The following is a 12,937-nucleotide window of genomic DNA, read 5'->3' as shown; positions in this document are numbered from 1 at the left end:
TCGAGTAACTTTCCAAAATCGTGACTTGGGTGATTATTTGGCGATTAGGTGCGAAATGTTTCACTGATGTGACTATTCCAAATTATTTCACTTGAACGGTGTCAAAAATGAAGAGGTTAACTGTGCGAGACTTCCAGGCATAGCGACCTGGTGTCAATGTCACGTAAGCACTTGTCACGCGAAGTAATTAACAATGTCCCTTGTCTTTGGCTTGTCACCGGATATCTCGCGAAGCTTTGTGATGCGGTCAGTTTCTAAGACAAGAGAATGTGCTTTTGTGGCTTAAGCTTACCATTTAGACGATTCTCTAATAATCTTTAGTTTTCAATCGTGGGCTTGGTGAACATGGCCTCGTCGCTGTTAATTCTTGTCACTTTCGTGTTATTTGCTAGAATATCAGCTGAGTTTCAGGGACCTGACACTCAAAGCAATCCTAAAAATGACGGCAACGATGACGAAGAAAAGGCCAAACTAAGGTTTGCTATTTATCGTGAATACTCTAAGCTCTCTTTAGACTATACCTGGTTAAAAAAAAGTTAGGTTTCTATCTTTAACTGCCTGATGTTGAACTTCTCGTCAATGTAAAGTATATATGAACTAAATTATTTTTACTATTATGACGTGTGACGATGAAAGGCATTGGTCTACTTTAAGAGAATTATTGTATTTCTGAAACAGGACAGGTTTGTTAATTTTTCCCTTATAAGAAATGTTTCTTTATATCTGTGTGTGTTGAAGAATATTGAACAGAATTCTCCGTAATTCACGGAAATCTGTACCGTTACAAATGTGTTGCGTGACGGTTAAACACTGACTTTTCTACACTCGTCACGCAATGTTTCAAAGAAGCTTTCAGATGGCTGAAATGAAACTAACTAAAATTGTAAGGATTTATTTAAAAAAACAAAAGATTTTGAGAAAAGCTATCATCTCATGTTTTGTAGGAGAACTTTCTAGGGTTCCAGGGCGGATGTGCTTAGATTGCATTACTCAGTTTTGTATACTTTGAAGTAGCAATTGGTAGGGTGAGGACCACTTCCAAATTCTTCTGTTCATGAAATCATAAGTCGCTTAAACAAAACTGTTTTTTCTCCTTGCATTGTAGGTCAGTTTTATTATTGATTGATCGAAACGGTGACAGTGAAATTTCAGTCAAAGAACTTTCTGCTTGGACCCAAAAGAGCATGAGAACTTTTTACAGACAGGAGGCCGACGGTAGACTGAGTTCACTGGACTCTGACAAAGACAGCAAGGTTTCCTGGGGAGAGTATGTCAAGGGTGCTGAAAACAGAGACGGTAAACATTGTGACACCTCTTACAAGCCCCCCTGTCCCCTTGCAATAATGATGACGCAATGTTTTGATTTCGCTGTATTTCCCAATTTTCACTCTTTTTAAGGACCCTTCCTTTCTACCCTCCCATCTATCGAATTAATTCTCGGTTTGCGGCAGGAGCCCATTACTAGACTCCTGTTTGCAGCTGTTGTGGTAGTGAGAATTACTCTTCAACACTTTTGCGGCTGAAACTTTGCATTTAAACTGTGTGACATTCTAATGGATCATTTTTGACAACTGCACGATGGTTTTGTTCCCAATTATATCAACTTGCAGGTTTTACAGAAAAGCAAAAAAGGCGTGATAGAAGAAGATTTGAACACGCTGATGTAAACAGAGACAGTTTGCTGTCACGCGATGAACTGATTTCCTTATTCCACCCCGAAGAAAGTGCAAATATGTTTGGAGTAATAGTTGAGGTAAGGAGCTGTGCTTGAAAAGTCCTGATATGAGTTATTTTTTTACCTATATGGTGATACGCATGACATTTTTTTCTACAGAATTACAAACCGAAAACAAAATTTATGTTAAAAGGGGTGAGTTTCTTAAGAAACTGTGGTGCTGTGTGTCGGTGGGGGAGTACAGCAAGATAACTGGATTTTATCAACTGAGTTGATAATGTAAACTGGCCACCGTAAATAGTTTAAAAGCTGAAGTTTTGAGCGTTTGAAGGGCTAACGCTCGAAACGTCAGCTTTTAAACCTTTTCCGGTGGCTAATTAACATTATCGACTCAATTGATTAAAACAAATCATCAACTTTTATGTCAACTTTATTCCATTCTGAGCCAAAAGCTAAAACTGAAGGTGATTTTTTTTAGGAGTTCATGGAATACATTGATAGCGACAATGACGGTTTTCTATCATTTAAAGAGTACAAAGGTAAAACTCTTTCCTTTGAATTTGTTTTCCATGTTAGGTCTGACCTTACCTATAAGTTTACTGAAAGAGTTTACAAACACTTTTGAATTCCTCTGAGATGCTGATGATAAGTTTGAAATTATGCTGATTAGTTCACGCACTGTTTATTTCCATGTAGGGAAAACAGCAGATACTGGAAACGCGGATGAACACTCAGCGAAAGAATCCTTTAAGAGACTGGATAAAGACAGTGATGGAAAACTTAACAAAGTATGCATAGCATATAAGGGAAATTTTAACTTTGAATTGTTCAGAAAACCGACCAATTCATGATTAAGAATTTTTGGGCTAGTCAAGATATGTAGTTCATTGCTGAAAAGTTTCTCAGGCGGGCTCTACTAAAGGATCAGATGAAGGAGTTTGAAAACATGCAACAAAAACAGAGCCTTGGGCTTAATCTGAAAAAAACTGAACTGGGAAGTAAGGAAACGTTGGGAGCAATTTAATCGTAGTTTCTATCTCAGCTGATTTTACCTTCTTTCCTGTCCTAAGGAGGAGATGAAGCTGTGGTTAGCAGCAGTAAACACCTCGGCCCAAGCAAATAATCAAGCACAAAGACAAGTTAAATTAGCCGACGATAACAAGGTAATCTATTTTCAGATGATGAAAGATGCGTGATAGTTGAGTGTAACCGGAGGGTGTGCCCCAAATTCCCGTCTATTTTCTACATACCTTCGTCTTTTGGATAGTACCACCTCTGGAAGAGGTGGTGGAACGTTTTAAATAGTGGGTTATAAAAGAAGGGGCGTCACCGCAAATTAGGCCGAGCCCATGCTTCTATCAAAATTTCCTTGAATGTCTTTCAACTTGTTCGTTAGCACAAGCAAAACTTTTATGTAATCTTAACTGTGTCCAGTGTGACTGAAACCAACTTGTGGCAATAAAGAAGTCGATAGTTGTTCCAATTTATTTTGTCAAGCGCGATGAAAAGATTTTTCGAAAGATCACGAGAATGTGTAATGTAGTGCGTTTCTAATAATTTCCACACTGAAACGCAAAAGGAAGGGACTGCGCCTATGTCCCATATCCCTTGGAGATTCACAGACTTATTTCTAGAGAGGCTTATCGTCTTCAGGACATCATTTTTTCATCTGTAAATACACACAGGATGGTGTTTTAAGCGAAAAAGAAATCATGAACCATATGGAGATTTTCACCGCCGGGCCTGAAGGATTCCAAACAAGGCAAAAAGTTAAAGACGAATTGTGAAGACACTTAGTATAAAATACTCTTCTCTGGTCCCTCTGTTCGTCTTCTAAAGATGCAAACACTGAATTGAAGAGAAAAGGAAACAGAGAGGACGAGATAACAATAAGGGAAGCAACTTAAAACGAAAATACAACGGTCACTCTACGTTTTGAACATTGGTTGGTGTTTTTTTGTAAGAAACTTGGGATCACGAAGATCTCATATAAGTACGCACTCTTTTAGACCAGTGGCTTATTGAAACCAAACTTGGGAATCGCGTGATATGACAACCACAAGCCCACGATTATTTTTGCTTATTGTCAGCGGTATGGTCTCCAAGAACGACCACACCGCTGACAAGAAGCCGAGATCGCCCTGGGCTCAAGATCTGTGATGTGATTGAGTGAAATTATACTATTGTAGGTAAACTTGGAATACCATTATCATTGGTTGAAAAAAACACAATGTTTCACGATGGTGCTAAGTCATTTGTTTGTTTAAAATCTTGTTTATACATGTTTTTGAATGAAATTGAGACTAATGGCTTATTTTCATGCTGTTCTGGTTCAACAAGTTTGTCTATTAATCCCCGAATTTCTTACCACAATACCTTATAAATAACCTTGAAAAAAATGAAGCTAAAAAGCTTAGCAGGCGAAATCAATGCAATAGTTTTGATAAGCGACCTATCAGTTCGCTAGAGAAATCGAAATACTTGTCTAGGAGGACCATAGTTTGTAATATTAGACAAAACTGAAATATCACAGTTGGCTTTTGTAAAGTGGTAAGGAATACGCGTTAAAAAGGCTTGTGTATTGCATGCATGCATGCATTAGAAATTGATATTGTGATGTTTCCTTGGGTTTTTATTTAGAATTTACCATTTCCTATTACGTAGCCAGCGGGAGGCTCTGACGAAAGGTGGGATGCGGAAAAAATTGATATGCTGACTATGCTTGTAATTTTGGTAAATACAAAGAAAAGTGTAGTGCACTTTAAAGGATTTTTGGCTGTTTCATGATTCACCGGACATTTGACACAAAAGACTTGTATTCCGTGTTGCTCCACACTCTCCCCCCGCGGCTCACTTTCTACGTTAAGTGGCATAGTTTATAGAGACCCTTTTGTTAGATGTTTGACGACATTATTTTCGGCACGGTAGATTGCGCATCAGCCGATACCATAAGCTACGTGGCTTCACACGAAGCATACAACGTGTACTATACTTGACAAAATCTTGGATCACCGATACAATATATGCCGGTTTAGTTAAACTTGTCATAAGATAGTACAAAGCGCTCTTTAAGTAAAGCACACGAACCTTAGTTTCACAATGTTTCGAGTTTGGAGTTCGTATTGTCTTGTGTTGTGTTGTGGTTGCATTTTGTATGCGTCCGCTTTCTCATCGCAAAAAGATACAAAGAAAGTTTCTAAAGAAGATACCGAAAAGAAAGTCAACAATACTGTCACGTAAGTAATAAAACACACGTGTAGCTATGTAGTATTCAAGAAGATGTTGGGAATTGGGATTGTTTGTCGTTGTAGAATATTTCAAATTGGCGTCAGTTTAGGGGTATTTGAAAGCCGAACGAGATGGAATTTGTTTGTTGGTTCATTTGTTTGTATGCAAGGCAATTAGGAAGCTAAAGGCCAAGTGTTTGTACTTTTTTGCCGCTTCTTTGATTTGGAATTTTTCCTTCTTGGACCAGACTCCAAAAAAGCAACATTTCAAACGTAAACTAGACCTCTGTCCCTTAACTGATCAATGTTCAATGACCGTGACATGATGTTAAAATTAGCATAATGAGCAAAACCGCTGTCTGTTGAATTCCTTCGAAGCTTTGAAAAAAAAATGGCAGAAGGATAATTCTGTAATATTTTGAAAGAAAAGCGATATAACTGCAATAAAGCACACCCCATAGGGTTCCTGTACTTACATATTCTAATTTATTTCTCTTTCCGCGTTAATTGCAGTTTACTTCTTGAAGTCATGGATACGGACAAAGATGGAAAAGTAAATGAAGAGGAAATGACTGCCTGGATTAGGAAAACTTTGAGGAAAACTTACAAAGAGGATTCTGGGCAAATTATGAGTGAATTGGACACCGACAAAGATGACAAACTTTCTTTCGAAGAACTTCTCAATACCCAAGAAGACATTGGAGGTAATTGCATAGCTCTTGAAGTTTGCAATTTAATTGTGAGTCTGTTTGCTACACAAACTCTCATCTTCCTTATAGACGCTTTTTTTTTTTTTGACGCTCCTTTTTAATAGAGTCACCCAAAAATGCATCTAAAAATAAGCTTGTACGTAAATCGGTTATATATTTCCCTTGTTATTTAATCGTTATTTAATTTGTTTGTTTGTTTTTGCTTTTTGTTTTGTTTTGTTTGTTTTTTATTGTAAGTATATTCTTTGTCTATTTTTCTATTAATTATTATTATTTTTATTATTATTCACTATTTATTCCCTACAGTCGCTACAGAAGAACAAAAGCGAAAAAGATTCAATGTTGCAGATGCCGACAAAGATGGCCTCCTGAACACTGATGAAATCACTTCCATGTTTCACCCAGAGGAGAGACCTCACATGTTCGAAGTGATTATTGACGTAAGATTCTTTTTTTCCCTTCAGATTATGCTTCAACCCTTGCCTTGCAAGGACTCGGCATGTACAACAGTTGGTCAAAAAAATTTGCGCCTCCTCTCAACCAATGGGATGCAAATTAAAAACTCGGCAAGCACGACTCGGTCACTTACGATTTCCCGCCGGAAATCGTTGGTAGATTTTTTTGTTTTTTACTTCAAGTTCTCTTTGGTTGGCTCCTTGTGAAGTTTCCTTTTCTCTGATCGGCCAACGTAATTTTTTGGTGTTAGTGTCACGATAGTCAATCGAAAAGTTTGCTAAATTACCTTTATTCCACCATATAGGAATACATGGAAGTAGGAGACATAAACGGTGATGGACTTCTTTCGCTAGAGGAGTACAAAGGTAATTAGTATTTTTTTAACTACTTCAGGAGCTGAATGAATTAGTCGAGGAACGTGATTTGGATTTTACTTACAAACGAGACAATTTCTTTCAGAAAAAATGTTCAAAGGAACTAAAGAAAATCTGGAAGCTGCTGATAAATTCTACGGAGAACAAGATAAAAACGGAGATGGAAGTTTCGACAGGGTAAGTTATTTATTTTTCATTTCTTTTTAACTGAGCATTGATTTAAGGGATTAGTCATTATTTTATAGCTTGGGGGAGGGGATGGGGGTGGAAGATGGGTGGAGGGTTTTGGGGATAACATGGCTTCCAGGGTAAACGGAGTATAAAGAGAGAATATAGAAAATTGAATGGCACTTACCTGCCAATAAAAGGGGGGGGGGGAGGGGAGGGGGTTCGTAGGAATATTACAGAATCTTGGCGGAAGGGGGGATCAGATAAATTGTATCGTGACAACCGATGATGATGAATAATGGCTGGTCCCTTCATTAAGGCTTTTTGTGTTATGAGTAACTGTCAAAGTAATCAGTGAAGAATCGTAAATTTTGATTCATATGTCCATAGGTTTTCGCCAAATCGTCGGGATTCTTCGGAAAGTATCCGCTGAGGTCGGGTATGCACTAGTACCGCACCAAAGAGAGGCTTCGTGGCTGAGCCTTGGTTTCAGTTGAAATAAAGTTTGATTATTTATCGATGTTCTTTCTTCCAGGAGGAAATAAAAGAGTGGTTAAGGTCAATTGGTACTTCGTCTTTGGCTAAGAGACAAGCAAAGCAAGTTCTTGAAAGGGCGGACGATAATAAGGTTAGCCGTTGTGGCTATCACGAGGCCACACCCTCGTTTTCTGTCTCCAGTTCCGTGTCAGGGCTCTTGAAGGAAAGCTGTAGCTGAATGAAGGGAGGGGCGCTTATTCGAAGGAGGGCGCTTAATCGAGGGCGGCGCTTATTAAGATGGCGCAGCAGTGGGACAAAAATCAAAAGAACAGATATCGCAGAGAAAGGAATTATTCAAGCAAATGGAGATAGAAATAACTAGAATGGGAAAGAAACTTTCTTTTTTTACCGATTCAACTGTAATTGAAGGCTAAAAAATATATATGAAGTGGCAAAAGAAACAGGTTTCACTTGTATCCCTGCTATTTAAGAATAGTATTTAAGAGGGGGAGGAGGGGGGTCCTTACTCGAGGGGGTGCTTGTTTTATATATTGGCCAAGGGGGGTTGGCACTAATTTGGAAGAGGGCGTTTATTAGAGCGCGGGCGCTTATTCGAGGAAATAGAGTATTTTGCATTCTCATAATGTAATATCTCTTTATTTTTCTAGGATGGTGCTATCACTGATAGCGAAATTCTCAAGAATATCGATCTTTTCACTTCAGTTAGAGCAGTTCTGGAAAATGAGAAGAGAAAGGCCGAAGAGGCTGAAAAGACTGAAAAGGCTAAGGTTGAACTTTAGAAACAGCGAGATTTTTTGTTAGTCTTTTTTCTCTTTGATACTAAACAAGTGTATGTCTATGAAGTTCCTCAGACAAAATAAAATAAAATAATTATAAAACTGATTACACTTCGATCACGTTGAATAATTTATTTATCATTTTAAAGAAAAATGTTGATAAAAATAAATAGAGAATCATCAGTTTCATATATGTTCCAAATACACCAAAATGTACAGTGCATTAGGTGTTAAAAAAGTCTGCGAAGAATTGTTGCACAATCAAACTTCACAGTCAAACAATCAGCTTTTTAAGACTTGCGTTACATTAAACAGAATTCTGTATCCCTTCTGTCCGCGAGTAATCTGATAGTATTCCTCTACCTCTTCCCCTTCCCACTCCCCCTCGGTCTCCTCTTCGCGAGTAATTCCCGGTAAGTATTTTCCTTGCGCAATCTTTTAAATCAAAGTTCACAAGTGAATCATCTTGAATGAATGATTAGAAATGATTCAATACACTGAGAGCAAAAACACATGTAAATTGAAGACAAACAGAGTAAGTTTTTTTTAAATCCAGTATTTGAAAACTGGATTTTAAAAAACTCTCTTCATACAAGATATTTCCTTTTTTTTTTACGAGTTTTTGATCGGCTATGGCATGCATTTTAAGATCTTTGTCTGAACAGCCAGAGACAATGCTTAGCCGCCGACACCGGTAAAGCTCACATTCAAGTACTTTGGTCTAAAGACAAACAATCAAATATCAGTTTAGCTTGAATTTAGATTACACGCTAGACTGCCTCGCTAATTCAAGACCCTTTGTGTCAGAGTATAATACATTGATATCGGAATGGTTGTTTGGTCTTAGATGACTCGGTGAACATTTTTTTTTCGTTTACGTTAAGATATCCACTAGATTTTAAACTCGATAAGAAACTGTGAGAGATGAAAAACATGCAGTTATAAATCCAATTCTGATGTAATTCTCGAAGAGCATTGTAAGATTTGATTTTTAAGTTCGCGGTATAAATATTTCTGGATAAAGTTATTTCGTGTTTCAAGGGCATTATGTAGGAGTTAAAACTGTTTGAAGTACTTTTGTCATACGGCTTGTACTGGGGCACTAATATGTTTGACTGACAGCCGACATAACGGAAGGATGCGCATCGTCCAATATTCTGAGAAACGTGGCTTTACACGAAACGATATCAGGTGCCTTTAAATTCAAGAACTCTCAGAAAAAATTCATCGTTTGTTGGTCCGTCTGTCAGTTCAGCTCGTGTAATTTTGTTGCGTTCGTGCGATTGAAAATGCTCCGAGGTCTCAGCATTGTGGGTTTCGTTTCGCTCTGTGTATGCGCCCTGAGTGTGTCGGCCACTAAACTGTTTTACCTGCCATTAGCCAAAGTATCGGATGAAGACCATTACAAAAAGGGGGAACATAATCTTGAATACGACCATGAAGCTTTTCTCGGCCGAGCACTATCTTCGGAATGGAGCAAACTACCTGCCGACAAAGTGATGGAAAAACTTTCGTAAGTAGCTTTGTTGCTCTGTTACTCCGTCGTTTACTCAATTAATAAGTTTGTTTTTCCTACTGTCGGAAAATTACACCACCAGTATGAGGAGAACACAAAGAATTCTCGGTACTGTAGAGCACGTTGTGAGGGGGCGCTCTCGCTAATAGAATAAACGTCCCTTCAATGGTGCGTTGTAGATTAAGGTTATGGAAACATTATTTTAAGTTCAAGTTCTTTTGATTGACTGTTGTCCCATAGAAGAGGTTACATTTCATTTTAATGGAACATTTAGATGGACAAAATCAAGTGAATCGTCACTTTTATAACTCCTAGAACTCCTTCATTTTTAAAAATGGCTAATATAGCCGGGAAACGCATTCAAAATACAGCGATTGTGTTTAGCTATGAACCTAATTTGGCAGACTTTTGAGAAGGGATAATATTCTATCATTTTGCTCCGCAACTTTCTGTAATGCTTACTCACGATGTAGATCAATTTTTTCCAGTCGTTTGATGTCAACAGCTTTGTGTGTTAAACCACAAAATTGCCAGAGACACGGTTTGAAAATGACGTAAATCAATGATCTTAACGTCATAACTATTTGTGGTTCATTTCTGACCTACTGTGAGATTGCTTTTGATAGACGTTACCATGACAACTGAACAAGTCAATATGTCTAGGACCTAAGCCAAGCTTGAACGATTAAGATCATTTGAAAAGACGCTGAACAAACGCAAATTTTCCGCCTTCGAGACCACGCAAGAGTGTGTCTTTCAAGGATTTATAATATTGCAATTAATCGTGCCAAGGATTTGAAAAGAAATTACGAAACTTGTTGTTTTCTTTCAGCGCTAAAGACATAAAAGTGTTCCATTGCTCTCAAAGGATTCTTCTCGTAACAGAATATTTTTCGCATCAAAAGTTACAAAGTGGTTAAACTGGTTACCAGGACTTTTTTTCGGTCTGAGTGGTCAAAGCGAACATTTAGATCGAACGCTTCATCGTGGTGACTCTTGGAACCAGCTATGTGATAATGCCATAACCTCATCCTTAGGAAATTTGCATTTCATTCCATTTCAATTTATTTTCAAAATCATTGATAAAATTTTCATCAACACTTTCCGGTATTCTAAAGTAAAAGACGTTTTTCTTCATCTCTCGATAACAGGGAACTGTTCCCCAAAATAGATGTCGATAGCGACAAGAAAATCTCAATTCCTGAGCTGTATGGATGGATTGAACAGCACATGAAAAAACATGTGTTGCGCCAGGCTGATCTAAAAATGCAGGATATGGATTCGAACAAGGACGGCAAGGTATCATGGGAAGAGTACAGGGAGACCCAGTACCCTTCGTCCACAGAAAAAGGTGAGAAATTCTGTTCCATACGTTCACATTCTTTAAAATTTTATTTCCTTGAGGAAATGTCTGTCCCTTTGGGAAGAAACATGAAATCCCTTTATCGTTCATTAATTGGTTTGAATTATTGAAGTTCCTGGTGAAAAAATAAACATTTTGCGTATAAACCGGACGTGTTCCGGAGGTCCCGAATTCCACTCACATGGATTTGAACAAGTCTTCGTTGTATCTATTGAAGGCCTCAAAGAGAAAGGTCTTGGGGAATTAAAGATATTAGTCTCACGTGAAAAGAAGCGATTTGATTTTGCTGACACAGACAACGATAAAGTACTGTCCCGTGAAGAACTGTCATTTCTCCTCCATCCCGAGGAGTCCAAAAGGATGACTTCGTACTTCATTGAGGTAAGTGTCACGTGATTCGTACAAATGCTGAGGAAAACTGTCTATTAGGTCATGGAATACGTCATCGTACTCAAACAATTTAACATTTTCTATTTTTTTTTCGCCTTGTCAGGAAAGTTTGGACATCTTTGACACAGACAAGGACGGAAAAATATCCGTTGACGAATACCTTGGTATGTAAATTAACGTGTTCATTTCGCTATTCTCTAAGGACATCTGCTTATCCATGTGATGGAAGGTCTTCCTGAATCTATTTTTTTCCCGTGCAAAGGAATGTGTTTCTCTCCATATTAGATAAGGCATAGAACATACAATTTGTGCGCGTTATGTACGGCTACATGTTTGGAATCAATTAGTTTTCGTGTTGCTTGGTTTTGAGCCATAGTCTTGGAACGAACTCAGAATCAATTGTTCTTTTTTTAGCCTGCTGACATCAAGATCATTATGCTTAGCTATTTCAGTTGTTTGCCTGATAATTTAACGAGAGGGGGAGTGGAGGGAGGGGATAAGATTAAACATGGAGAGTAAAATGATTGCTTCTTTTTTACTGATTTATCACAACAGGGGATGAAGTGAACAGGCTTTCTAAGTCAATGCTTGATGTGCTCAAAAAAAGTTTTAATAAAGAACTAGACTCGAACAAGGATGGATTTCTTGACAGGGTACGTCTTTTCTCAATATAGGAGGTGCGAATGGGTATTTTCTGTTCTTTCATAGAAGACGAATCAGATCATTTTATAGAGACTAGGGGGCTCGTTTGCCACATTTTCGAGCTGGCTGAGATTAAAAAAATGCAACCTCAAAAAAGCAAGAAAATATCATTTGGTAACAAGAATAGTTTAGGATTGCAAACGACGAACTATAAAAAAAATAAGGCTTACTTTTTAAAGATATATTAGCCTCGACGTAGTTCGCCTAGGTGAAAGGCATGATGGAGGGTATTTATCGCTTTTCTTCTTTGTATACCTGCAGAACGAGATTCGAGAATGGATCTTTCCCGGCGCGCATGAGGATCCTATATTAGTCGAGGCAAAACATCTTATGAAGGCAGGCGATGACGACAAGGTAATGATTTGATTGAGACCTGTCACTCTTAACATTATATTACTTCAATAAAGAGCGTTGTTCAATCCATCTGAGGAAATAAAGGTGACGTCAGCAGCTTGGCGACAGCTTGGCAGGTTCAGATCTGACATGTGCACTGCTGTTAGGATAAGTTTTTCAGTCTTTAAAAGCTTTAAGTGTCATACTTGGAGACAAACAAACAGAAAATGTTTAAACAGTACTTTGTCAACCTATGATGTTTTATTGTCTTTAATCTGACCTGTATTAAAATACAACATTTAACTGTTTTGTTTTGTTTGTTTTGCAGGATACTTTCTTGACAGAAGATGAACTTATAAAGCACTATGATATTTTTGCTGGAAGTCGAGTAACTAGCTACGGAGATCTCCTTAAAGATGAATTATGAAACAGATTCAATGTAGCGACCCCATCGGATTGTAGATTGTAATTTTTTTGGTTTCTCGCGATATTGCGCTGATCAACTACCGCATTAGAATAATACGCACTGTTGATCTGTGACCTTGTAGAATCATCATTATCGCTAAACATATATTATCGTATCCTCGTTTTTCCTACATCCTTCATCTGTTGTTTGTCCTTTATATCGTGTGTTAGGAAAAACTTGAAATAAAAAAGAGAGAACTAGGCGTCAATGTGGTGGGGGAAGATGAAAATAGCCCGTATTTTGTACCGAGGGACTCGACTCATGTCAAACCACTTGGGTCCTC

At 38.0% G+C, this 12,937-nt stretch overlaps 3 protein-coding genes across 3 annotated transcripts; all 3 read left to right on the top strand.

Annotated features, from left to right (window-relative positions):
- The first annotated feature begins 252 nt into the window (after positions 1-252).
- On the top strand, positions 253-4,417 carry LOC131790389 (calumenin-A). Its single transcript, XM_059107596.2, has 7 exons — positions 253-476; positions 1,106-1,296; positions 1,611-1,753; positions 2,154-2,214; positions 2,372-2,463; positions 2,746-2,838; positions 3,361-4,417. The coding sequence occupies exons 1-7, from the start codon at positions 346-348 to the stop codon at positions 3,460-3,462; spliced, it is 813 nt and encodes a 270-aa protein (XP_058963579.2). The 5' UTR covers positions 253-345; the 3' UTR covers positions 3,463-4,417.
- Positions 4,418-4,622: 205 nt separating this feature from the next.
- LOC131790388 (calumenin-A) lies at positions 4,623-7,990 on the top strand. The gene is made up of 7 exons (XM_059107595.2): positions 4,623-4,911; positions 5,416-5,606; positions 5,919-6,052; positions 6,373-6,433; positions 6,528-6,619; positions 7,146-7,238; positions 7,756-7,990. Exons 1-7 carry the CDS (start codon positions 4,775-4,777, stop codon positions 7,885-7,887), a joined length of 840 nt encoding a protein of 279 aa, XP_058963578.2. The 5' UTR covers positions 4,623-4,774; the 3' UTR covers positions 7,888-7,990.
- Positions 7,991-8,967: 977 nt separating this feature from the next.
- LOC131790375 (calumenin-B) lies at positions 8,968-12,935 on the top strand. The gene is made up of 7 exons (XM_059107583.2): positions 8,968-9,397; positions 10,552-10,751; positions 10,981-11,144; positions 11,257-11,317; positions 11,709-11,806; positions 12,117-12,209; positions 12,517-12,935. Exons 1-7 carry the CDS (start codon positions 9,174-9,176, stop codon positions 12,613-12,615), a joined length of 939 nt encoding a protein of 312 aa, XP_058963566.2. The 5' UTR covers positions 8,968-9,173; the 3' UTR covers positions 12,616-12,935.
- Positions 12,936-12,937: the final 2 nt, after the last annotated feature.

The sequence above is a fragment of the Pocillopora verrucosa genome, chromosome 4, assembly GCF_036669915.1.
Source record: "Pocillopora verrucosa isolate sample1 chromosome 4, ASM3666991v2, whole genome shotgun sequence".
Taxonomy (NCBI): domain Eukaryota; kingdom Metazoa; phylum Cnidaria; class Anthozoa; order Scleractinia; family Pocilloporidae; genus Pocillopora; species Pocillopora verrucosa.
Note: the sequence above shows the minus strand (reverse complement) of the source record. Positions and strands in the feature narration are given on the sequence as shown.

Coding starts and splice junctions, on each gene's coding strand:
- LOC131790389 (XM_059107596.2), top strand. CDS start 346: ATGGCCTCGTCGCTGTTAATTCTTGTCACTTTCGTGTTATTTGCTAGA. Junction 2,215..2,371: donor ATCATTTAAAGAGTACAAAG/GTAAAACTCTTT, acceptor ATTTCCATGTAG/GGAAAACAGCAGATACTGGA. Junction 2,464..2,745: donor GTGATGGAAAACTTAACAAA/GTATGCATAGCA, acceptor TCCTGTCCTAAG/GAGGAGATGAAGCTGTGGTT.
- LOC131790388 (XM_059107595.2), top strand. CDS start 4,775: ATGTTTCGAGTTTGGAGTTCGTATTGTCTTGTGTTGTGTTGTGGTTGC. Junction 4,912..5,415: donor AAAGTCAACAATACTGTCAC/GTAAGTAATAAA, acceptor CGTTAATTGCAG/TTTACTTCTTGAAGTCATGG. Junction 6,434..6,527: donor TTCGCTAGAGGAGTACAAAG/GTAATTAGTATT, acceptor AATTTCTTTCAG/AAAAAATGTTCAAAGGAACT.
- LOC131790375 (XM_059107583.2), top strand. CDS start 9,174: ATGCTCCGAGGTCTCAGCATTGTGGGTTTCGTTTCGCTCTGTGTATGC. Junction 9,398..10,551: donor AAAGTGATGGAAAAACTTTC/GTAAGTAGCTTT, acceptor TCTCGATAACAG/GGAACTGTTCCCCAAAATAG. Junction 10,752..10,980: donor CCCTTCGTCCACAGAAAAAG/GTGAGAAATTCT, acceptor TATCTATTGAAG/GCCTCAAAGAGAAAGGTCTT.